The sequence below is a fragment of the Eschrichtius robustus genome, chromosome 11, assembly GCF_028021215.1.
Source record: "Eschrichtius robustus isolate mEscRob2 chromosome 11, mEscRob2.pri, whole genome shotgun sequence".
In the NCBI taxonomy this organism is placed as follows: Eukaryota; Metazoa; Chordata; class Mammalia; order Artiodactyla; family Eschrichtiidae; genus Eschrichtius; species Eschrichtius robustus.
This window is the reverse complement of record NC_090834.1, coordinates 30,469,885-30,497,587: the sequence shown is the minus strand read 5'-3', so window position 1 is coordinate 30,497,587 and position 27,703 is coordinate 30,469,885. Positions and strand designations below refer to the sequence as shown.

The following is a 27,703-nucleotide window of genomic DNA, read 5'->3' as shown; positions in this document are numbered from 1 at the left end:
CTCTTCTAAAATGTGTTTTCAAGAATTTTCTGTATTTGGCAGGTTGGGTACTGGAATGATATGGATAAATTAGTCTTAATTCAAGATATGCCCACTCTTGGCAATGACACAGCAGCTATTGAGAACAGAACAGTCGTTGTAACCACTATTATGGTAAGTTTTGGTCTGTGCTTTATGATGTTCCATTTTGTCCACAGGTAATTTTAATTCCCCAGCTACAGTGAACAGGGAGGATGAAAGCTGCATCTTAGTGATGGTGGCATGGGTGTTCTGATCCACAAAAGTCTATCGAGGCTTTGAATAAGTTTGTCTTGAACTTTGAGTACATTTAGTACTTTTATTTGTATTATCTTTTGTTGCATTGTTGTTCTTGGAAAAATGCTCAGATGTTAAAAATTGAAGCTCTCTAGTTGGAAATGTATGAAATGCTAAGATTTCAAAGGACAAAAGAATAAACATGAAAAAGATCAACAACTAATCACATAAAAATATCCAGTAGTAAACAGCATATCATTGTTGTTATTATGTTTTTAAAACACCAATGTAATAATAGTTAATAGTGTTTAAAATTATAATTTTCAGGTAGTTTATTCATTTAATAATGATTTGCATTGTCTGTTTATAATAGTGGAGATATGAATGTGAAGATTTTAATGAGTATGTTTTACACAACTATGCTTTAGAAATAAATTTATTTTATATTTATTTTTAACGTATAAAGGGGTTTTTATACCGATTGTTTTTCTCATTGACCTGTGACAAATACACAATAAAATGTATTGGAATTCTCCTAGGAATTAAGAAAAATGATATTCATTCGGTCACATCATAAAATGAAAAATACTCTAAATGTTAAGGCTGCTTTTTCAAAGAGATTCTCGTGAACTTATCTTTTAAATAATATGATGCTTCATATTTTTCTCTTCTAAATTCAAACATGCTTTTTAGAGTCAATGCTAGTCAAAGGAGATCAACAATCGGTAACCTTTTCTATCTAATTTAAAGTTATATATCCTCAGCTCACTGTCTCGTTAGGCAGAACATATTTTTAACTACATTTGAAGCCCTTACTCTAAATAAAGTGGAAGTATTTTATGTAATTTAGTTTTTAGCTTGTGTAATTTTAATTTTATGCTTTTAGTAATGTCAAATTATTTCCAAAATTTTGACATGGAGGTCAAAGCATGAAAATGCCAGAGAAAAGCTTTCATAATGTTGCAGTTAATTTTATCAGTGTTGCATCACCAGCTAGCAACTTAATGTTAATCTGCCAAGACTTAGTTGGAAGTTTATAATTTTAGAATGCAAACCAACCAACAGCAGTTTTTGTGTAAGAATGCAAAATATATATCTTCTAACTTAATTGTGTAATATTTGCATGGGACTTAAATATATATATGTATGTATATATATAATATACATATATATATATACATTCCTAAAAAAGATAGTAATGGAAAGTCATACTTCAGTTCAGTCCTCCTCTTTTCAGCCTCTGATGAAGAATCCTATTTTAAGGAATTGATCAAGAAAGAAATGAGCTCCACGCTGTTCGACCATTCCTAACTAAAGCTCAAGTCTTGTTCTCCTGTGTAGTAAATTTAAGCTAATTTTTCATGTGGGATTCTTCTTGGATGACCAACTCTGGACTACCAGAAAAAAAAAGTTTTTAAGTTCTGTGACTTACCTGAGATACTAGAACAAAAGAAGAATTAATCCTCATCTTTTTCAAGAAAATAGATGTTGAAAAAGAGTCGCTTAATTCTGATGTATCCATTCCCATATCTGGAAATGAGGTCATTGTATGTAAATGATGGAATTATAATACTTCTAATTCCAAGCATAGATTTTCTAAAAGTAAATATCTGTGAATTTGCGTCCTTCTTTTCTGAATACACATAGTTGTTTTCTTTAAAGATTTTTGAAATTTTGCCTGTTATATGTGAAATAAAGTGTTTTAATGTGCATTATAGATATAATGTAGAGAATTTCCTTTTTTTCTGTTATTAAAGGAGCTGGAGATATAATTCTTAAAACCAAAATATTGAATTAGTTTTTCAAGCATGGCTATTTTTCAGGAAGCATGCTGTCAAAAAATAAGTAAAAATTACTGAAGAATCCAATTGTTTCCTATATACATAACGACTATTCTGTAAAGTTATCTGTTCTTTGACAGTGATATCACCAATATTTTTGCAATCAAAATAGTGCAATACTAGTATATGTCTTTTGTATAAAAATGTAGTCTCCATATAAATAATGCCTCTGACCTTTGCAACTTCAATAATGCAAAAAAAAAAAAAATGCTAGAATCCTTCCTTGTATTTGCTTTTGTTGAAAATGATATTCCAGGACCTATGACATCTCCATCATCTCATTCATTTTGAAAGAAATATTCTTCCTTATAAATGAATGAGATATTGGCACCAGTGTATAATAACCCCTCAAATTCAGCTGAATACTTCCAACAGCAATGGAATTGGTTAGACATTACACTATGTGCAAGACAGATATCTAGGCACAAAAGAAGGCTGAGAGTGTTGTGGCACTGGAACTCACTCATTTTGATCGAAATTGATATGGCCTTGCTGTTCTCCCATTTGTTTTTCCTTTGTGTATATTGTTATTTACATGTTGATACACTGTAATAGTATATGGTATTGTTAAATAAAGTTGATTGAGAAATTCATTTATTCATTCATAAATATTTATTAAGCGTCTGCTATTTGCTAGGCACAGTTATAAGCCCGGGGATATGATAGCCAACAAAACAGACAAAAATCCTACACTCTCAATTGAACTTTCATTCTAGTGAGAGAAAGCAGACAAGAAACATGATAAATAAGTATAGTAGATATCATTCTTAAATAAAAAGTGTCTTTAGCTTTTTGAATTTCTGAAATCTATTTGTTTTATATCTACATGTGATCTTCATTTTAATGACTAATGTATTCTTCCTGAATATAGTCATACTGAATATAACTTAACTAAATCTAAATAAAAGTAAAATCGAAAATATCATCACATGAGAATCATGACTACAAAGTTGAAAGGTCTAAAGTTTTAGATTCAGATGCTCATCATTTTTTCTCTTTAAGTCTTAGTGACTAAACATTTTATAAAATTTGTAAAATTTACGAGATTGTGACCATACTGATTTAACATTTTACATTCAAAATAAACAACCTAAGGAAGCCAAATCTGTGCCATGTGGTTTGGGTAATTGCAGCAATTGAGGAAAAGGCAGTTTGCAGTAGACGTCGTAGTGGTGATTTCTTCTGTAATCTCACTACTTTCTTTGGCTGAACTCTCTGGAAAAGGAGAGATGATGCAGTTATATTTCAGCCAAGCCCATTTTTCCCCAAATCTTTACCACTGAAGGTAAAAGAGGCTGAAGATGCATTACTAAATTAAGAATGTATTTCTTGCCATCATAGGAACATAACAATCCTTTTAGAAATTTTTCCATAAAATCCAAATTTATTCACCGTAGACTCAGAATTACCTTATAAACCTTAAAGCAATTTTACTTATACCACTTAGTCCTTCCAGGAATATTTTTTATACTTTTTATGAGTGGTTTGATATTTTGTCTTCTCTATGTAGAATTTTGTAAATGCACTATACATAAATGAATGTGTGTATACAATATACACATGCATATTTATATATACATATATGTATATATTGATACAGAAAATACAGATATTTTTATTTTCTTCCTTGTACCAGATATTAATCTTCCCCATACATACACCTGCCTCCAAAGAGCTTATAACTCAATGTTTTTAAATAAATTATTTTTAATAAGTTTAAAACTGTGCCACCATTAAATTTACTCATTTGTTATGTATTGAATAATAATATTTTAATATTCACTTTTAAGAATTTTACACATGGGATAAATTATCTACATTAAGATCTTCGGAGAAAAACAAATATCCACATAGCAAATAACTTCTGTTGATGCTACTGATTTTATTATTTTAACTGTTTTCAAGTAGCAATTTTAATGATTATATTTGTGATGTTTAGAAAATCTTAAAGCTTTTCTAATAAATACATATACTTCAACAGTTTTACTTTTGCTAAATACAGACAAGAATTTCCTCAATAGCAAAATGATACTTTATTGATTGAAAGTCATCTTAATTCATTTACACAAACATTTTCATAAGCAAGCCCTAACGTAGTAGCTTTAAACGGAGATTGATTTCTTTCCTGAAATTGCAGAGCAGATGTAGAACACTATGCATTATGGAAATTGTGGTAATGAACTCATAGTCACTAAGAAGTAATGCATTTCAAATAACTTCTAAGGAATGATCATCCCACAGAACAAAGTAGTTGATAACAAAGATGGTAGGTTATATTCCATTTTTATTCACAGTTGAATACCTGGGGCTCCATAAGGTTGCATATCAAAAACGGTCCACAAATACCCCTTAATGATTGGCTATAACTCATTTTTTATTATATTGAAAAGACTTGATATTTTCTTCACCTGTAGTAGCCCCCAAACTTTGTATTGAATCTCCTCAAGTATGCAGTGTTTGAAGGGCTACTTGTGGATAAATTATCAGATTCAGGATGGGGCAAATGAAGAGGTTGGGAAAGTGTTGAGGATTTGCTGCTAATTTGGATTTGATGTGAACGAAAAGGAAAATGAGACACAAAGAAATTGGGAAGAGCTGAGCAACTATGAGAGGTTTCATGCAAGGAATGCCTAGCAATTCTCTCCCCTTGTTCTTCCATCTTCCTGAGTGTGATCACCTTATTTCTCTTAACTTGCATGCACCCATATCTGAATCAACAATTATGCATGCCCTTGTTTGTGCAAAAAGCCTAGGTAAATTTCTAATCAACGTCTTCAGTAAGCTGAAGGTTTCTCTAGCCTTTGTTGGTTCATTTGTCAGGAAAACAAAGACCTGATGGTCCCCTGCTATCCAAAAAGGAAACTGAAAAAAATGAAAACACTAAATAAATTTGTATTTATATATACACATACCTGTTTCAGAAGAGGTGACCTGGAACTTGTCAATATTTACTTTCCTTTTGAAGATCTGAATAAGAAGTTCTAATACAATTACTTTTCCATGATATTCTTATTTAGGAAGCAGTGATAGACCAGGAGATCTTTATATTTATTGAATGCCTTATATTTATTGAGTACCAGACACCATGAGGAAATATGGAAAGGTTTTATCTACATTGTTTACTCAAGATTTCATATAGAGAATTTCATTCACTAAAAATATAGAAATTCATTTATTTAATCTTGTCACCTTGCTTGTTAAATCATATGAAATCTCAAATGGTTGCATATATTTTGACAGATGCAACAATAGCTTCAAAAATGTCCAGATATTTCAAAATATAGGTTCAACTCTCACTCCTGCTAGTTCTGTGAAACTGAGCAATTTGTTGAAGCTTAAGCTTAAATTTTCCATCTGCAAAATGGGAAATGCCTACCTCAAAATGGCAGTGTGAAAAGTAAATAAAAGAGCACAATTAAAGAACAATTAAGAACTTAGAACTCTGTACCTGACACAGAGTAAGCACTAAATAAGTGAGGGCTAATATTATTTTTTACTACTATATTTTATTATTGTCCCCCACCACTCTCACTCCTTTACCTTTATTACAAAGAATTTAACCTTAATCACAAGAGAACAAAGGGGATATTTTATTTATTTGTGTACCCCTAGTTCCCAGCAAGCTGCCTGGCACACAGTGGGTGTTTAACAAATGTTTAAGTAAATACTAAAAATGCAGCTTTGAATGAAGCAAATTGTTCACTATATAATGTAGAGGGGATTTTGCAAATTAGATGATAATACTAGCTAGAGAAACTTCTGTACACAAGCTAATATGGTAGTATACATATTTGAGGGCTAAAATTCATGTGTTCAAATATTTCAGACACTTTAGAATTTATCAACCTTCGTACCAAATGTGAACCTTAGCAATATTCCTTTTGAAAACCTCTCAAGTTTGTTATACTAACAGCCATTTCAATTAGAATGTTAAGCATTTTGCAAGTGTGTGATTCTTGCTTTTTTATACATATTCTTCCATATTTTAATTAGCTATTTCAAGAAAAAATGAAAGGATTAGTTCATTTTAACTACTAATATTCCATAGCATAGCTTAGAAATTAACAATGCATTGCAACAACTCACCAATTTTCATAACCACATTCATAATTTGCAAAATGCTTCATATTTGGAGAATGTTTTCTGTAAGTTAACAAATAATTTTCATCTATCTAAAGAGACAGTTAGCTGCCTTTATTTTGTAGGTGGAGAAACCTTCTGTACCCAAGTCCAGTGTTAGAATATTCATCAAATTCAAGGAAGAAGTGAGAGACTTCTGGGTCACTTGGCCTTGTCTACCTAAGGCAGGATTTAAGAAAACAATACAAGGAGCAATGCTATACAATTTCCCACAATAGAGTTATTTAGGCATCTCTATGAGAAAATCATATATCATGTAACGTACAGTTTTAAGTTTTTAGAAATAGTTTCTACATTTACAAAGTACTTAAAAACAAAATCAGAATTAGCGTAGACTGCCATGTAATACAAAGTAAATTACCTTCTAATCCAGAGTTTTAAGAGCAAGTTCAACTTTCCCAAGTACAGATTTCTGGGAGAAAAGAAAAGATTCGTATTAAAATTACTAAATGTCACAGTACAATTTTATAAAATATAAATCGTTACTTCAATGACACTGTCGTCAAAAGTAGTCACTCCTTGTCTGCAAATGATTAAAAAATCTGAAGTGTGACCAAGAGTTCTGTATGTACTGCATGTTCGCCAGGCCTATCTTTGAGTTGATGGCATTAGGTTTTATTTATAAAATCAAGTGCTTTTTTGCTAACATGTCTCTTTAGTTTCACAGACTTTAAATGGTTTGGTTTAGAGGTGTGTGTGTGTGTATGTGTACTGAAAACTGTTCAGTTATTATAAGTTAACAGTAATCTTTTTCATTTTATAAGGATTTTCACAATAATTCTTCATGCTATTTTGTCTTACTTGCTTCCAAAACTAAATGGGAATATACTTGAAGTGTGTGATTGTCACAATTGGGGAAAAATTATTAGCTTCCATTGGAAACATATTTTATAATAGAATAAAAATTCATGGAACACAGCCTTAATTAAAGCCAAAATATAGGACAATTTTAGGAAAGCCAATTTAATGTAAATTAGTATATAAAATCTTAAAAACTACTAATTCATTTCTTCTTTGAACTTGCTAATAATGCCTGCTCTGAGAAAGGCATATTGCTAAATGCTAGAGAGCAAAGAAAAATGATACAGCTCTTTTCCTAAAGAAAGTCTCAGTTGAATGTGGCTAAATAAGATGCAGAATACGGAGAACTGTGACTTTGGATGAGTCTTTTATTACACGAAGCTGACTCCTAAATAGTCTTCAGGTCATGAGATACTTTGGAAATAGTAATTTCATTGCCATAGATGATAATTTATGCTTCTCTAGTCTATTATTAATGTATATTTTTCCTATCACAGTCACAGTGCTAGGTATGTAATAATCACTCAAGAGAAAATTATTTTAAAGATTTAATTTTTAGTATCCAATGTAAAGCAACTTAATATACTTCTAAGCACATTTATACATTCATCTGTTTTACTATCAATTTCTTGCCACACAAAATCAGTGGGTGTACTAATACTAAATATAATATTTTGTAAAATTCTGAAACTGAAAAGTTACATAAAATTTTTGAATGTTTTATAATTTCTCCCTTACAGTTCTACTTCTCTCATTATAGGAATCCCCATATGTTATGTACAAGAAAAATCATGAAATGTTTGAAGGAAATGACAAGTATGAAGGATACTGTGTAGATTTGGCATCTGAAATTGCAAAACATATTGGTATCAAGTATAAAATTGCCATTGTCCCTGATGGAAAATATGGAGCAAGAGATGCAGACACAAAAATCTGGAATGGGATGGTAGGGGAACTTGTTTATGGGGTAAGTAAATCAATCTATTGAAAATTTACTTACATAAACCTGAAGCTTTTTTTCATGTGGGCACATATCAATTTTTAAATGCCTACTGTTGTCTTTTAAATTTGCAGTTACATTCAAAGAAGCATATATGATGTCAAATGTTTCTCTATTTCATTAATAATGCAATTTCCAATGCAAACAATGGGAGAAACTAATACTTGATAACTTCAAAAAGATAAAAATTCAGAATACAATGTCCTATTTTATAAAAAAAACACTGACTTCAGTATCTGCCATGATTATTCTCTTAAGCCTGATGCTGCTATAACATAGACATGTTGTTTTGAGAACTATTTTGAGAGTTATTTATATCCCTGTTGGTTGTATTTACTGGTAAATATCTTTTAAGTTATTGGTGAAGCGATCAGTAAACTATTTTAACATATATTAAAGTATTCACCAATAATGTGAGGTTCTTACAACTCTGCTGAACACAATAAATTTAAACTTAATGCAACAACATCATTTTTTCCTACACAACAGAACACAAAAGCTAGAATTTATTCCATAGTGGGCTTCACATGAAAGCATGTCATGCCCTTCCCTTTGAGTTCACAAGATATTGAGTGTATATATTGAAAGCCAAGGGCAAATTCAATGTAGACATTCCTGCCTAAACCAGAACGAGTTCGGTCTCTTCAGGTTCCACTGCAAAGTGTTAAAATCAAGCCAACAGTTATCAAATGCTAGTGAAGGTATGATATTCCCAAAGTCTAGAAACCAAACCTAGAGCTCACAGTAAGCTCTATTCATCAAGTAGCCAATAAGTCACATACACTTGAAATGTATTCTGAAATTTTCTATAAGCTAATTCATATTTCACAAATTTCACCTTCAAAACACATTCTGTCTGATTAATTCTCACAAGACCCCTTTAAAAATAAAGAATTACACAAGAGTCATCCTTCCCCAGGAAAGAATAAAGGTAGAACAAGTTAGAGCATAACTGAAATATATAGAGGGGCTCACTTTCCGAGCCAGAACTACAATTCAATAGTTTTGTGATTCTGCATCCTGCTTTTCAGACCATGAAGCAATGAACATTCTCCACACAGTCCAGTATGGTAGCTATAACCTCAGCAGCAAGAGGAAATTGTTTGGCATTAAAGAGCAATTAGTTAGTTTTATATTCATTTGAAAGAACTGCTGACTAGTTAGGTGCCTTAAGTGAGGAAAACAAAATTCTCAGTTTTAAAAAATCAAAAAGTACTTTATCACAGGGCTCATCAACAGTTTGATATTGAGTTTTAAGTCCCAAAGAGAAAGGGTTCCTAAAGCATGTGTCCATTGGTAATATTTTAAACTTTTAGACTTTAAATGTGAACATTAACCTAATTGTTAGAGCTACACTAATTCATTTCCTTCAGAAGACACTATTGAGTATTTGATCTCAAAAACTCATTCTTGGATTACCAATTAATTATGGACCGGATAACTAACCAGAGTTACTTTCTAAGACATTTGTTACATATCTCTCCTCTGGAGTCCTTACCAATTTGGCAGCCCAGGCTCACCCCTTGGCAAGGGTTCTGACCACGTTTTATTGGGAGAATATTGTTTAAATAATGAAAACAGGTGATATGAAGAGAGTAACATAATTAACAACAAAAAAAATTGTATCAGTAGTACTCGTGTCACAGGCACAGAAAGTCCCAAAGTCAGGCAGTTCTCAGAGAGAGAAGATAACATAATGGTTATTAATGCTTATTCATTCATCAGCCAGTCTGCTAGGGTTTAAATAACCTGATCTTTGCCACTTGAGTTGTTCAGTTTTTTCCCAAAAGGAATCTTTTTCCATGTCTCATACACTTTCCACAGATTTGATATTTTCCATTCTGGTGTCTGCAAAGTCTTTACTTGTTTCCCAACTACTTTTTTTTTTTCTTTTTACTGCTAATACTTACATGAAATCCCAGTTTGCAGGGCCCTAAATAAAACTCCGTCTATATTCTTATACTCAACAAAGCCAGCAAAATGATTAACTTTGAATCCATTTTTTTTACTTTATTCTTTGCAAACTTTGTTACTGTAATTTTTAGGAATAGATTATCTGTGAGACAGGCATATGTAATCTCAGCACACCACCAGGTGGTTACCCCAAAGCTCAAAACCTCCATGACACTCTCAGGTCCTTTCTGCCTGTCACACCTGCACACTGCACCAAGTTCATTATATGATCTTCTGTGGTACACTGCTCCAGGGCCTTCTTCTGGGCCCCGCTGTACTTGTGTGTGTATATTTTAACCCAAGGGATTGTTTTCTCAAAGCAAGTTCCATGGCCTGCCAACACCAGAATTACCTGTGGTGTGTGTTAAAATGCTGGTTCATGAGCCTTACTCCAGAGGTCTTTGAGAATATTATCAGTTTCTTACAGGAGATATTTCTCACAATTTTGGAAGTCACTGAGAGGTAATGGAACAAGGCAAACACAACATCCCCAATGTTAGCAGAGAAAACTCAGATGTATCCTCCGTTCACTGGCCTCTTTCAAATCACAAATTTCAGAACTTCAAATGTGTCCTCATTGAACATTGTTGTCACACTATCATCTAATGTTTGCATTCCATTGTATCTAGTTTTATGTGTTGGAGACTCCTTTATTTCTCTTCATGCTTCTCTACTTTTAAGGCTCTTACTCTCATTAGTGGTAACTTGTATAAATAAAAAATTTCAGAAGATACTACACATAACAATGTAGTATGTGCAAGGTGGTATTTCAAATCAGTGAAAGAATGCATTATTCACTTATTCCTGTTGGGAAAGCAGGACAATTTTGTAATACATTATCATGCAAAATGCTAGATAAATTATAGAGGGAGCATAGGTACTAGAATAAAATATATGATTGAGATTAATCATGATATGAGAAGGATTTTTCTAAGCATGAAACCAATGGCTGAAAACACAAAAAGATAATTTTATATGGCTACAACAAAATTTTAAAACGTATATAATGCAATAAAGTACCATGAACTAAGTAATGTAAACAAAAAATTGATGACTGGGGGAATAGTAAAAACATATACGAAAAATAATATTTTTAATATTTATTTTAAAGCACATAAATTAATAAGCAAAAAAAATGAATACCCCATATGGAAATGGGGCAGATTATGACAAGTAATACATAAAAGGAGTAAAAGTGGCTATTTGTTTTACAAAAAAAAATTCAAATCAATACAATGAGATTAGCACATTGGTGAAGATAGATGAGAATAAAGATACACAGGGGTTATCCAAGGTTCAAAGCCGAAGGTGCTTTCCCACAGTGCTGGTGACAATAGACATTTGCATGATCTTTCTGGAGAAAAGTTGGGCAAAACATGTAATGAACATTAAAAAGATTGTTACCATTTAGACCAGCAATCCCTTTCTAGACATTTATTTTAAATAATAAAGATATGTGTGAAGATTTGTCTTCAAAGGTGTTCACACCACCATTATTATAAATTGTGTAAAACTGGAAACAATATAAATACCCCCAAAATAATAAATTGAGTAAATTTTGATGCTTTAACATGATAAAATATTTGCAATCATTAAAACTTATTTTTACTATATATGTTGAAATAATGTTGAAACAGCTCATCATATTCTCTTGAGAAAATGAATTATAAAATATAGTGTTCTATATTATCCCATTTTAAAATAAGAAAAATAATATTCATAAAACAATGTCTAATAGGGCATATATAAAGAAAAAAATAAGAGTAAGTGAAGGAAATGAAGATAAATTTTCCTAAATTTCTGGTTCTGTTTTTATATATTAATTTTTCTATATCTACTTCATATATCACTGTATAATGAAAATTATACAGATAATAATAACTATGGGGAAATAACCTCTCAGCAATGATTCTCTGGCTTTTGTATTATATGTGGGCATTTGTGATGTGAACTAAGTTTATTCCCACTTGAAAGTGTATGCAGTTAATTCTCAGTCACCCAGTGGAAAACGTGACAGCCAGAGTACATTCCCCATGCTAACCCTCCAGTTGCCTTTGTATCAAGCTACTGGCCATTGTATCAATCCAGGGACCTGAGGAGATATAGAGTGAATGTGAGAGTGGCAGCCACTATGTAAGAACATATATGTCTGTGTTTCAGATTCCATTTTAATGCCAAATATTTTCCTTTTAAAATAAATAATCAAAAAACTTTTTTCATTTGTAGATCACGTAACAATTTACAGTTTTTTCACCACACTTTATTTCATTTGATTTTAGAGATGGCATGATTTAATAGAAGAAGTACAGTCTCAAATTGCAGAGCTGCTATGATGTGTAAAACTCATTTGCGTTTCAGTTTCATCATCTATAAAACAATGATAAACATAAGATTGTTTATCTCTTTAAGAAGGTTAAGTGAAAAGCCATTTCAAATATTTAAATCAGCATAGACACATAATCCCTCATTAAATGCTTACTATTGTTTTATTAAGATTTATTTAACAGATAATTGCAATAACACAATGAGGTAAACAGGAAAGAAAATGTCTTCATTTTAGAGATATGGAAAAAGGCTCAGAAAAATTACTCAGAATCACAAAATGAAAATGGAAGCTGGTGTCTTATTAATAATAATATATGAGAATTGAATCAACTGTTTTCCAAAATCGTTTTTAGAAATTGAAAGTAGAAATCAAAGTAGGTGAATAGGAAGAAATAAATGCCAATTTCCAGATTTGTGTGTGTGTGCTGAGTCAAAAAATATTGTCAAACAATATTTTTTTCTTTTATCTCACAAACGCAGACTTTATGATAGGTTTTCTCATAACTGGAAAGGAATAAAAAAGAAAAGACTGTTTGAAATTCACAATTCATAATATTAAGGAATGGCCAAGTAATGAATCAGTGGCAACATTCCAGATGAAACAGAAAAGACTGCAAAATAGCAGCAATTCTGGCTAAGAAATTCAGAAATTCAGCCATATGGAAAAACTATCAAGTATCCTCCTCTGTGCCATCTCAGACCCTTAAAGACTAAGGCAGTTATTTGAATTCAAGTTATTTTTGCTTATGTCTACTCCTTTTCTCTTCCTCTCATCTAATTACTAGCACCAATAAAAATATTCTGTGCAATCAAAGTGATATAATATTTTATGAAAACAAATCTGTTCATCTTTGTATTTATCACTGGCCTTATTTATTGTTGGTATTCCCCAAAAAAATGTAGAATAAATACATAACTGGTTAACTTTGAATGGATCAATCCAGTACTACTTGCTCCATGAAATCTATTAACCTACATGTTTTCATGTGTCTTTTCTTTTATAGAAAGCAGAGATTGCTATTGCCCCTCTGACAATCACCTTGGTCCGAGAGGAGGTCATTGACTTCTCTAAGCCCTTCATGAGTTTGGGCATATCTATTATGATCAAAAAGCCTCAGAAATCTAAACCAGGAGTGTTTTCCTTCTTGGATCCTCTGGCCTATGAGATTTGGATGTGCATAGTCTTTGCCTACATTGGTGTCAGCGTGGTCTTGTTCCTAGTTAGTAGATTTAGTCCATATGAGTGGCACACAGAAGAGCCAGAAGATGGAAAGGAAGGACCCAGCGACCAGCCTCCCAATGAGTTTGGCATCTTTAACAGCCTCTGGTTTTCCCTGGGTGCTTTTATGCAGCAAGGATGTGACATTTCACCCAGGTTAGTTTCAAAACCCTTAAGTTCTTCACCAATTCCACAGTAATTCTAAATATTGTGCATAACATATCTCTATATGTTCTTTTCCTGGAGGTAGAGCATTGCTTGAAACACAGAAAAACCTTGCAGTCCCAAATTAATCTAAATATACTCATAACCGATTTTTCCAAATTAGCACAAAGTATGGATACATCATAAAGATTAATTTCCCAATGGAAAAGTAACATATGGAACCCATCAGAATGCTCAAAAATAACTTAGTATTAATATTTCTTTCAGTGATTACAGGTGGAAACTAAATCTAAATTCTTAAGAATAGGAATTTATTTTCATGTTGTCTCCTTTACAAAATCAAATGTTTTTGTTGTTTTGTTGTTCACTTTTGAAAATTAATTTTGAACTCGATTTACATCCCATGTAACTTAATGGAGATTTCTACCATGGAGTTACCTAAAATCTGAGTTAATATAGTAGGTTCCAGATATACATTGTTCTATCTAATAATCATAAACAAGCTAAGCAGTAGGCAAAGAGTCAGCAGTGTAAATACTATATTTGTTTTCCTTATCGGTGGAGTCACGGCTCATATCCATAAGGATGTGTTTCAGTTATGTTTGTCAAAAATGCAGCCAACCTCCTGTTGCAAGAACAATACCAAATTTCTCTCAGAAAAATAGCTGAAGGCAGGAGAAGCTAAGAATTTAATTTAAATGGTGACTTATATTACCATCGCAAATATATGTATTTTTAAAGAAATACTTTCTCAAAAAGAGACGTTTTAGCTACAATGCAATTTGCATTCCTTAAGAACCAGGAACACTATAAATGTGCTTAAATTCCAATAACATAGAAATTTGAATCAATAATCCTCAATTAATGAAATGAAATCAAAACAAATCAAGTAATAGTTTTATGAGTTTTTTAAAATTTATTTATTTGGTTTTTATATAGCAGGTTCTTATTAGTTATCTGTTTTATACATATTAGTGTACATATGTCAATCCCAATCTCCCAATTCATCCTAACACCACCACCACACACCGCACGCTTTCCCCCCTTGGTGTCCATATGTTTGTTGTCTACATCTGTGTCTCTATTTCTGCCTTGCAAACTGGTTCATCTGTACCATTTTTTCTAGATTCCATATATATGTGTTAGCATACAGTATTTGTTTTTCTCGTTCTGACTTACTTTACTCTGTATGACAAACTCTAGGTCCATCCACCTCATTACAAATAACTCAATTTCGTTCCTTTTTATGGCTGAGTAATATTCCACTGTATATATGTACCACTTCTTCTTTATCAATTCCTTTGTCAATGGGCATTTAGGTTGTTTCAATGACCTGGCTATTGTAAATAGTGCTGCAATGAACATTGGGGTGCATGTGTCTTTTTGAATTATGGTTTTCTCTGGGTATATGCTCAGTAGTGGGATTGCTGAGTCATATAGTAATTCTACTTTTACCTTTTTAAGGAATCTCCATACTGTTCTCCATAGTGGCTGTATCAATTTACATTCCCACCAACAGTGCAAGAGGGTTCCCTTTTCTCCACACCCTCACCAGACTTAGTTGTTTGTAGATTTTCTGATGATGCCCATTCTAATCAGTGTGAGGTGATACCTCACTGTAGTTTTGATTTTCATTTCTCTAATAGTGATGTTGAACAGCTTTTCATGTGTCTTTTGGCCATCTGTATATCTTCTTTGGAGAAATGTCTATTTAGGTCTTCTGCCCATTTTTTGATTGGATTCTTTGTTTTTTTTAATATTGAGTTGCTTGAGCTGTTTATATATTTTGGAGATTAATCCTTTGTCCATTGATTCGCTTGCAAATATTTTCTCCCATTCTGAGGGTTGTGTTTTCGTCTTGTTTATGGTTTCCTTTGCTGTGCAAAAGCTTTTAAGTTTCATTAGGTCCCATTTGTTTATTTTTGTTTTTATTTCCATTACTCTAGGAGGTGGGTCAAAAAGGATCTTGCTGTGGTTTATCAAAAAGCTTTTGATTTCTTCAGTGATCTCTTGGTTATTTAGTAATGTATTGTTTAGCTTCCATGTGTTTGTATTTTTACGGTTTTTTTTTTTTCCTGTAATTTATTTCTACTCTCATAGCGTTGTGGTCAGAAAAGATGCTTGATACGATTTCCATTTTCTTAAATTTATCAGGGCTTGATTTGTGACCCAAGATGTGATCTATCCTGGAGAATGTTCCAGGTGCACTTGAGAAGAAAGTGTAATCTGCTGTTTTCGGATGTAATGTCCTATAATATCAATTAAATCTATCTGGTCAATTGTGTCATTTAAAACTTGTGTTTCCTTATTAATTTTCTGTCTGGATGATATGTCCATTGGTGTAAGTGAGGTGTTAAAGCCCCCTACTATTATTGTGTTACTGTTGATGTCCTCTTTTTAGCTGTTAACATTTGCCTTATGTATTGAGGTGCTCCTATGGTGGGTGCATATATGTTTATAATTATTATATCTTCTTCTTGGATTGATCCCTTGATCATTATGTAGTGTCCTTCCTTGTCTCTTGTAACATTCTTTATTTTAAAGTCTATTTTATCTGATATGAGTATAGCTACTCCAGCTTTCTTTTGATTTCCATTTGCATGGAATATCTTTTTCAATCCCCTCACCTTCAGTCTGCATGTGTCCCTAGGTCTGAAATGGGTCTCTTGTAGACAGCATATACATGGCTCTTGTTTTTGTATCCATTCAGCAAACCTGTGTCTTTTGGTTGGAGCATTTAATCCATTCACGTTTAGGTAATTATCGATATGTATGTTCCTATTACCATTTTCTTAATTGTTTTGGGTTTGTTTTTGTAGGTCCTTTTCTTCTCTTGTGTTTCCCACTTAGAGAAGTTCCTTTAGCATCTGTTGTAGAGCTGGTTTGGCGGTGCTGAATTCTCTTAACTTTTGCTTGTCTGTAAAGCTTTTGATTTCTCCATCAAATCTGAATGAGATCCTGCCGCGTAGAGTAATCTTGGTTGTAGGTCCTTCCCTTTTATCACTTTAAATATATTGTGTCACTCCCTTCTGGCTTGTAGAGTTTTTGCTGAGAAATCAGCTGTTAACCTTATGGGAGTTCCCTTGTATGTTATTTGTCATTTTCCCCTTGTTGCTTTAAAATTTTTTTCTTTGTCTTTAATTCTTGTCAATCTGGTTACTATGTGTCTCGGCATGTTTCTCCTTGGGATTTTCCTCCCTGGGACTCTCTGTGCTTCCTGGACTTGGGTGGCTATTTCTTTTCCCATGTTAAGGAAGTTTTCAAATAATCTCTTCAGATATTTTCTTGGGTCTTTTCTCTCTCTCTTCTCCTTCTGGGACCACTACAATGCGAATGTTGGTGTGTTTAATGTTGTCCCAGAGTTCTCTTAGGCAGTTTTCATTTCTTTTCATTCTTTTTTCTTTATTCTGTTCTGTGGCAGTGATTTCCACCATTCTGTCTTCCAAGTCACTTATCCATTCTTCTGCCTCAGTTATTCTGCTATTGATTCCTCCTAGTGTATTTTTCTTTTCAGTTATTGTATTGTTCATCTCTGTTTTTCTGTCCTTTAATTCTTCTCGGTGTTTGTTCCTTAATTCTTCTCGTTCTTTGTTAAACATTTCTTGCCTCTTCTCAGTCTTTGCCCCCATTCTTTCTCTAAGGTCCTGGATCATCTTCACTATCATTATTCTGAATTCTTTTTCTGGAAGATTGCCTATCGCCACTTCATTTAGTTGTTTTTCTGGGGTTTTATCTTGTTCCTTCATCTGGTACATAGTCCTCTGCCTTTTCATTTTATCTATCTTTCTGTGAATGTGGTTTTCATTCTACAGGCTGCAGGATTGTAGTTCTTCTTTCTTCTGCTGTCTGTCCTCTATTGGATGAGGCTATCTAAGAGGCTTGTGCAAGCTTTCTGATGGGAAGGACTGGTGGTGGGTAGAGCTGGGTGTTGCTCTGGTGGGCAGAGCTCAGTTAAACTTTAATCCTCTTGTCTGCTGTTGGGTGGGTCTGAGTTCCCTCCCTGTTGGTTATTTGGCCTGAGGTGACCCAGCACTGGAGCCTACAGGCTCTTTGGTGTGGCTAATGGTGGACTCTGGGAGGGCTCAAGGAGTACTTCCCAGAACTTCTGCTGCCAGTATCCTTGTCCCCGCCGTAGGCCACAGCCACCCCCCGCCTCTGTAGGAGACCCTCCTACACTAGCAGGTAGGTCTGGTTCAGTCTCCTATGGGGTCACTGCTCTTTCCTCCTGGGTCCTGATGCACACAATACTTTGTGTGTGCCCTCCAAGAGCGGAGTCTCTGTTTTCCCCAGTCCTGTCGAAGTCCTGCAATCAAATCCCGCTAGCCTTCAAAGTCTGATTCTCTGGGAATTCCTCCTCCCATTGCTGGACTCCCTGGTTGGGAAGCCTGATGTGGGGCTCAGAACCTTCACTCCATTGGGTGGACTTCTGTGGAATAATTGTTCTCCCATTTGTGAGTCACCCACCCAGTGGTTATGGGGTTTGATTTTATTATGATTGCGCCCCTCCTACTGTCTCATTGCAGCTTCTCCTTTGTCTTTGGATGTGGGGTAATTTTTTGGTGAGTTCCAGTGTCTCCTGTCGATGATTGTTCGGCAGTTAGTTGTGATTCCGGTGCTCTCGCAAGAGGGAGTGAGCGCACATCCTTCTACTCTGCAATCTTGAACAAATCACCAGTTTTATGGTTTTAAAACCAAGATTAAGCAAATGTTAAGTTAAAACCAACAGGCGTCACTTATATAATAATGGTTAAGAAGGGAGCATTTTAAGCTAGAAATGCCATTGAAAATATGAAATCTTTCCTCATATTAAGAAAATGTTTAAAAATAATTTGTCACAGGAATTTTAAATAGTCTGATGGTCCTGTTGAGTGAGATCAATTATGATTATGCTCTGAACTTTTTATTCATTTCATTCTCACTTTTCTTCTGCTCACCCACACATCCCTGATAACCAGAGAAATGGTGAAGAGAAAATGTTTTTTTGAGCTCTAGCCTCAGTTTTCAGTGCTGTTACACTGCATATTAACAAGTCACATGCTTTGGTCTCATGTTGGAAGTGGCAGAGAGAACATTTTTATACCAGTATGTAAACCTCTTTAAGACATAGCTCATCCTCCATTCAGATAAAAAATGGAATATCATTCCAACCAACCAACAAACAAAACATTCTCAACTATGGTTACTTTGAGACCAATCCTAGATCTTCATGTGGTCCAGCCCCACCTTGGCATATGTCCCATCCATCTTGGCATAGCTCTGACTGAAGGTAAAAACAAGTTCTCTCAGAAGAGCATCTGCCATCTTATATCAAATCTAAGAGCTCACAAATTGTTAAGATGTATTGCTATTTTATGTACCACCAAGAGAGAAACAGTGCTGCCAATCAAACTATGGTACTGTGATTTATCTCTTCAAACATATGCTGCATCCTAATTTCAGAGATGCTAAAGTGCAAAAGGGATCAATGAATTTAAGTAAGCATTCCTCTTCTGGACCTGAAGGAAAGGCTTTTGTTTCTACATTTCTGCCAAGTAAACAGTAAAAAGGAAAAGTATTCTAAATGTGGCATTTATACATTCAATATAGCATAAAAGATGTCAGGTGATACAGAAATACTAGAACCATTCTGAGTAGACTATTCAGAACATAAAATGATACTTGTAATTATTATTAAACATACACAGTGAATTGATGGTATTTCTTTTCTTTCTCTATGTTGATTATAGAAAGGAAAATGTTATTATCTTATCCATGTTTAGATCCCTCTCAGGTCGAATTGTTGGAGGTGTTTGGTGGTTCTTTACACTCATCATTATATCATCTTATACTGCTAACCTCGCTGCTTTCCTGACTGTTGAGAGAATGGTCTCCCCCATAGAAAGTGCGGAAGACCTGGCCAAACAAACAGAAATTGCCTATGGAACATTGGATTCAGGGTCAACAAAAGAATTCTTCAGAGTAAGTTGAGGGGAAAACTAAAAAGGAAATGTTCATAACTTTCAAATTCAGGCAATTTTGCCAATTATTATATTATGGGCTCTAGCTATTATAAGTTTTGCAAACACAATGGTAACTGCTATGTTTAAACATAGCAATGCTATATACTTCTACTTGGATTTTATAATCACTTTAATTTGCAAAAGCTAATTGATTTATTCACATTGCAAGAGGGACCCTCACTAAGGAAAAGTAACAACAAAAAGGTAAATAAAGCAACTTTATAACATAATTTATCCTAAAGATTCCAATATTCATAATGCTATGAAGATACTTCATCTGGCAAGATTTGGATTTATCTATGCTTTGGGATTTAGAGCATAAAAATGAAAGCAAGGTTGTTGTTTTTTTTTTTTTCAAAGAATACATTTACCTTGCTGCATTTGAATCCCAAAACCTTAATTTCATGTTATAGTACCTATATGAGGTTTATTATTCTATAATCTATTCTGTAACAATGGATTTCAAAGCAATATATTTGCTTTCTCACAAGAGAATGGGAACAAGAACTACTAAGTTCTAGCACCTTTGTAAAACATTGTATGATATTGCATTTGTGCTGATTTCTCTGCTTTTGCAGATCAAATTGTTTAAACTGATATAATTGTGTTTCACATATGGATATGATTCCTTTGGCTTGCCATCATGATGGCAGGTATTTTGGAGGTTTTGGGGGTTTTAGCTGTTTGTACCACTATAAGGATGAATTTTTTGATCTGTGAATCTCTTTTACTCTGCTTTTACTTAAATCCAGAAATTTCACAATGTCTGGTCAGAGATAAGTGTTAATTTTGTGACTTTAGAACCAAAAAACTAAAAAGTGGTCAGGGTGAAATTTTCACAAATATTTCACTAGGTAATTGTAGCATCTTATATTTAGCATCAGTTGCTTAGAGACTAAATATTTAGTAATTTAGAATACAAGATATGTTTCACTATTTCCTAAACTATTGTGTAAAATTAATGATAGCCCTTTAAAGTAAATTCACACTTATATACAGTACTTGGGAGATTACATTTTCATTTTAAATGTGTATATTTATTGTTTTCTCACTCAGCTTGGAAATTAAAAACAACAAAAGATACTACTCCTTAAGCCAGCCTTAACTTTCATGCACTTGAATTTCAATAATATTTCTTTTTTAAAAAAAATTCAATTATAGTATTCTTAGATATGACAGATGCTTTTGTAACACTAAATCAGGAACAAATCACTCAAAAATTGTGCCAAACCCATCATTGCACATTGTTTTAAGAAAAACAGACAGTGAAGATCTTTGTCAACAATTTGGAGCATTACTAATAGATATAAAATTTGTAAGTTAATTGTAAACTATTTGTAGGTTTTTCTAAAACTGTGAATAATAGTCATAATATATTTTATTAACAATATTCTATGGATAAACTTAATTAGCTAAATTTTTTTAACTTACTGAGTGCATCCCAGTCTCTAAAGCTTAATATAGTAACACACTGCTCTAACACATTTTAGCATAATTTCAATACTTTTCTGGAAATCTATGTTTCCACCCAAAAGAAACTAGGTAAAATTTAGTGACTTTGACTAAAAACCATTTTGTATATGCATCAAAATAGAATACAAATTTGTGCTATCACTTGCAATTTACTGAAAAATGATGACTGATTTTCATGTAAATAAAGCAGATATTTGTAGGTTCATCATTTTGCCTTGAGTGAAAAAGGGGAAAAGAACTATCATATTGATTCCCTGAAAATGTTTCAAAAATAACTCACTGTAGAGCTCTTTGGCATCACGTACATTGAGAATGTTATTTCTAATCTTTATAGAGTTTAAAAAAACTGCTCAAGTTTGAAAAACTAATGAAGCAGGTAAGAGAATATATTGATTAGAAATATAGGAATAAGGAAAGCTGCTTCCTAGATACAGAGCCTCCCATATAAGTAGGGCAGTCACCATGCCCTGTTTCCTTTCTGTCCCACCCAATTATAGTTTTAAAATTGAAAGAGTGTTATAAGTATAGATATTTATGTTGCAGAATAGTTTGAACCCTAATAGGACAAGAAAATAATTTTCCCTGGAAGCATACTTCCAGGAATGCATAAATTTGAGTTCTCTGATAAAAATCTCCTTCATTTCTTACCCTATGTTCTCCCTCCTCTCTCATACATGATGACCTGGTTTAAATAAATCATTTGTCTGATGGGTTGTTGAGGAAACAGAACGTGAAAGGTATTTTTGTCCTTGTCAAAAATGTTTTCTTATAGGAACACAGTAATGGTACATCTATCAGCTTCACTAAACTGTCTCAGGCAGTTACCTATACTCAGCATTTCAAAAAATGTTGCAGTTGTTCTGGAAAAAGAATTAGGCCATGGAGGAAAATTATATCAGAATTCAACTGTTGCCTTGGTTTCGTACCGTTATGAAACTTGATATGTTTCATGTTCTGTGCTGCTTGTTAAGCATACACATAGAGTCATTTAAAGGAATTTTGTACTTGTCACTTAATGACAGGCTTTTTAAAAGGTACTTTTACATTATTATAAACCTGATTTAAACACACTGATTTTAATTTCAGTGCAGATTTTATCCTGTTCCTGTTTCAGTCATCAGTGAAATCATGAACGCATAAATGAGGTGGATTAGTATTTCAGGGCTTATAATATTATCAAATAGTACATTGATAAGCTCTTAGTGGAACATCAGTCTTGCTGCATAAGCTAGTAAAAGCAGGAGATAATTCACCTGATAACAATGTAAATATCAACTATAGTGCATGACACTTTTACATATTTTCTATTAAAAGCAGAAATGGCAAAATACTTAATTTTGAGAAATTAAAAGGATGGCACATTTTTAAATCTCCAAGAATTATTATAAGTAATGAAATTGTGCTTTAAATCAAATAGTTTCCCATGCATTGTGTTTCACAATAAAGATGAAACAAGTAAATCTGAGATTAATTTTATAATTTTAAAAAAAAATGACATATTATCTTTGCTTATTACCTTGAGCATATTCATTCCCCAAACCTGATCTTTAAGTAGATATCACAGTTGAAGATGAAGATGTAAAAGTCCCATTATCACTACATTTATGAGCGTACTGGGTCTGCAAAAATCTCCTCATTTTAGCCTGTCTCATCAAATTTATAAAAATTACCTTACCCTCATTCCTTAGCAAAAACACCCTCTTACAGTCACAAGTAAGGCACAGCAATATTATTTCCAGTCCTTTATTTCCAGAATTTCCCAACCTCACCCTCTCCACCATGTGGATTTGATTTTATCTAAACCATGCCCCTTTAAATCAGAATCAGAATTTCTAAACATTAACATAGTGACACACCATATAAATTTTTTTCCCAAAAAGTTTCTTTCATCATTCCTCTATTTTCCACTGGGAGTCTGTATTTTATAATTTCTATTATACATAAGAAATTAAGCATACTTACACTACAGATTCCTCTTTCTTCTGGACTTTAAAGGAATTAATTTAACTTCTTTTGCACTTAAGGTATATGTAATTCTATATATTTAAACAAAAGCAGTAGTAATTTTCCTCACAGTAATATTATGGGAATGGACGTCTATAAAATATCAATGACCTAAAGGTATTTTATTCCTTTAAAAAAATTATTTGCTTTAATATTATGTTGCATTCTATATAGTTAACTTATCTTCATAATTACCAAGCCCTAAAAATACTCTTTTTTCCATTTTGCTGCCTTAGTTTTGTTTAGCTGTTCCCTTTTCCTTTAATAAGATATAAAAAATAAGTAGAAAATTGCCAAGTAACTAGCATGATTCTCATATTCTTAAAATTTTTCAAAAAAAATTTTAATTAAAATAATACTCAGATTTTATTTCTTCTGGTTTCAATGTAGTATACATAGTGAAGCAAAAAATATATAGAGAACGCTATACCTTTTGGGGTGTAACTCTGAAGTGAAGTTATCAATATATTTAAAAAAGTGATTATATGCCTAAATGATGTTGTTTAGCAACACATGTCTAAATTGAAATCATCAGGATAGATGTTTAAAGACAATCAGTTTCAAGTGATCCAGAGAGTTTATAATTTTCAGAAATTGGAACTCATTGTAAAATGGAGTAGTTCATACTCTGGAAGAGAACTTCATTATCAGAGATGGAGTGAATGAGGCCTGGCAACATGGCCTCCCTAGTGGATCTCATGGTTAAGCATTCTGAATCCAGATACTCTTCTGTCCTGGAACAACATAGAATCTTTGCAATTGAATTATATTTGGCATAGAATTTTCCTAGTGTGAGGATTTCTGTAGCCAGAAGTAACCTGTCATTACCTGAACACACATACACAAACATATCAGAATCTATGTATCATGAGATATTTTCAAGTGTTAATAGCATAAAAACATTTCAGAGGATACAGGATACAGGATATCTATTTCCTATTTGATATTTATCACCATTTGAATATACATTAACATAAAATATCTGGGGTTTTTTGGTGTTTAGGTATGCAAATCTCTTATTGTGTGACTTATTATATAGATCTATTGATTACTAAATTTCCACCTTATGAAGCCAAAATTTTGAATACCACTTTTATCAGTTTCTTTGTTCACCTGAGTAATTTGTTTTTGCCCAAAACATGTATTCTTAAATTTGCTATTTGGGTACCTTGTTGATTATTGAAGATCTGCTTCTTGTTGGATTCTATCTTCTGGTAAACAAAACAAGGTCGGTGTAAATAAGTATACATGCTACTCAGGATTTGGCCTTATGCATAGATTTAGGTTTGACTGAAGTCTCCATTACTTTTAATTTGGATCCAGATGCAAAATTTCCACATCTTGCTATTGAACAAAAGTAATTGCACCGGATAAAATTCTGTGTGTATCATTGTATTATCAAACACCAAACAGGATTTGGGCTTTTCTATTTTATTAAATATATCCTTTGGGGACATTTGAGTTCATTTGGATATATTTTCACGTGAAAAAATGTGTGGATGAAAAAATCTAATATGAATGCAGATACTGACAAAATGAATTGGATAAATTAAGTCCTGGAAATAATGTAGATACAGCCCAAATAGACAAAAATATAAGTAAGTTTCTTGGCTGAAGTCAAGGGATTAGAAAAACTAACTCTCCAAAATATAAAGTGGGAAAACAAGAATTACTTCTCTTTAAAGTTTAATATATGTTCTATTTGGAGATTTTGTTTAAAAAGGTCTAAAAATGTTTTGGTGGACCTAGTTTGATTCTTGTTTTATGGATATTTGGTTTGTAAACTAGGGCAGATTTCTCCTCCTCCTTCGGTGTTCAAATACTGACTTGATAGGGACTGCACATTTTGTATATATTTTTTTAGAATGGCTTTCATTAAAACTTTGAGGCATGGAAAAATATGAAAGTAAAACAATATAACAACTCTCCTTGTTTCTTATAATTCAGTACAACTCTCTCTATGGCTGTCTACATTTTATAATAATAGTAAGTCGTTCTTTAAGCAGTTGAGTAGGGTAGTTATTATGACATGAGGTACCTTTTTCTCCAAATATCACTTTTAAATGTCTTTCATTTCAATGATTTTCTTAAACAGTTGTAAAAGGCAGTTTTCTATTTGAAAAAGAATAATGTTATTATGGCAAATTGCAATTAAAGGGTAACGTAGAAGGCTTTATCCTTATCTCGGTTCAGTCAATATTAACATCTTGTTCCCTTCTTTCCTGTATTTAATTTTATTTTAATTTCCTCCAGAGATCAAAAATAGCAGTGTATGAAAAGATGTGGACCTACATGCGATCAGCAGAGCCATCAGTGTTCACTAGGACTACAGCTGAGGGAGTAGCTCGTGTCCGAAAATCCAAGGGCAAATTTGCCTTTCTCCTGGAGTCCACTATGAATGAATACATTGAGCAGCGAAAGCCATGTGACACAATGAAAGTGGGAGGAAATCTGGATTCGAAAGGCTATGGAGTAGCAACACCCAAGGGTTCTTCATTAAGGTGGGTGGAATAGTATAACAATATAACATGTGTTGTTATAGTATTCCACCTTCCCTGATGTCCCTGAGAGAATTATTTTGTTTTGTGTGTGAACATGGTATGTTTGTTTGTTTTTCTGTTTCTCCATTTCATATTTTTTGGTCAACAATCAGGTAATTTTTTTTTAATTTTAGAATAATTAATCTTAATTGACATATATCTTTTAAGGCCATATAAAAACCAAACTGGTTGAACACTAGCTGCTTCCAGTGGGCCTAAAACATGGGTAGCATATGCTTCTATATCTCATCAACTTTTTTTGGTCACTGAAATCTACATTCTCATTGTGTCAGTAATAATTCTACATTTTTTCATTATTTTTAAAATTATGCCTGCCTGCTAGTTTCTAAGAAGAAATCAATATCTTCTAGAAAAACACTTTTTTTCCATTTCAATGTTTCATTTATTATGGCATCATTATATTTTAGAAAATCCTGAGTTGTATCAGTGTTAACTTTGTAAATCACATTTATTTATAAATGCAATTATGATTACAGGGAAAACTGGGCTCTGATTTTATTGTGCTTACTCAAGTCACACTCTCTACTGTTGCAAAGGGAGTATGGGGTAAGTAAGATCTGTAAAATTAGACCCAGTAACAATTCAAAATTGTTCACACATAGACCCCTAAAATGTGACTTATGACCAAAGCGTCACACATGTGGTTGATAGTCCACATGTGTTAAAAGTGGGACTTTATTTCTTAAGGAAATGTTGGTGAAATCTGCCCTTTTCACCCTTTTGGTCCTGGACATAGAAAATTCACATGTTTATGTCCAGGAGGCAGAGTTTCCTATTTTCCTTAAGTAACAAAGGCTGCTGTTGAATTGCTGGGGTTAGAGCAAAGCCGGGGTCAAAAGTGACGACTGACAAATTACTCTGGTCTCAGTGCTGCTTAGGAGAGATTCATACAAAGCACAGATTCAAGAAGAAATCAGAATCTTTGCCAAAGGAATTAACCAAGAACCTTGTCTTGAAAAATGATGTTTCTGGTAAGCTTTTGAAAAATGAAGGTAATGAGACCTGTACTGTTGCCTAGGAGGAGTGAAAACAATATAAAATTATATGATTGGTTTCAAAAAGGGAACTGCAATGTACTTTGGGTATATGTGCTGGGTGGGGGAGAAGTTGAAACAGATATAAGAAACAAATACTAGTACTGAAAAGTTTGTGTTAAAACAGTATTTTGTGTTTGCAAACAACACTGTAATAATTTGAGAGGGGTTTCATGGTATGTTCAAAAGGGACAATTTTTAAAGGAGATAGAGCAAAGTTAGCCAGCAAAGACATATTTCGGTGTAGACTTTGGCAATACTGAAGTCAGGTTTATCTGACAACACTTCGCATATGAAACTGGAGAAATGTGCACGGAGAAAGCCAAACAAATAAATTATCTATGATAAAATTCTACCAAAAAAGATTTCAGCCATTCAGAAACTAAAAGTGGCATTAGAATATTTGGTCTTTAAGGGAATATTTTGTTTGATGCAATATGAGAAATATGTAATTTCAATGAGGCCATGTGGCAAATAAATCGCTATCAAAATAGTAGTAAATAGAAAGGGAGACAACAACGGAGGGTGATATGTAGATCACTGTTCACACTATTGATTACATTCACTGGATGTAGCATTTGCTCTTAATTAATTCTCTGTGGATGTAGCTGCCTTGTTCTCTGTCTTGTGTCTACTGATAAAGTCAAGTTCCAGGGACTGAATTTGGCCCTCAGATAAGGGTGCGCCTGACTCCCATTGATAGCAAGAGTGTTCCCTCTTAAATGTGCCACTTTGTCAAGTCCACACTACAGGGATTGTTTAGGGAGAAGCTGAAGGGCTTCATCTGTCTAGAACTGTATAATAATCAGCTATTGGCCTGCCCCTCTTTTCCTGTCTTTCCCTGGATCTTGTTAATGAGGCAATTGTTAAACTCAGCTTCCTGGGTTAAGAGTTTGTTTATGTGCTTTGCTTTATACATGTCACAATTTCCTG

The 27,703-nt window shown here is 33.2% G+C and overlaps 1 protein-coding gene across 3 annotated transcripts in view; it reads left to right on the top strand.

Moving 5' to 3' along the window:
* The window catches only part of GRIA4 (glutamate ionotropic receptor AMPA type subunit 4), a 526,394-nt gene that overhangs the window by 457,777 nt on the left and 40,914 nt on the right, over positions 1 to 27,703 (top strand). For 2 of the 3 annotated variants that reach the window (XM_068554257.1, XM_068554258.1), the window contains exons 9-13: positions 43 to 153; positions 7,798 to 8,004; positions 13,320 to 13,690; positions 19,459 to 19,657; positions 25,429 to 25,676. In XM_068554257.1, the coding sequence (XP_068410358.1) occupies positions 43 to 153; positions 7,798 to 8,004; positions 13,320 to 13,690; positions 19,459 to 19,657; positions 25,429 to 25,676 (1,136 nt within the window). Of the gene's footprint in view, positions 1 to 42; positions 154 to 1,492; positions 1,526 to 7,797; positions 8,005 to 13,319; positions 13,691 to 19,458; positions 19,658 to 25,428; positions 25,677 to 27,703 lie in introns of those variants that run through there. The other variant, XM_068554259.1, reaches the window with a different exon arrangement.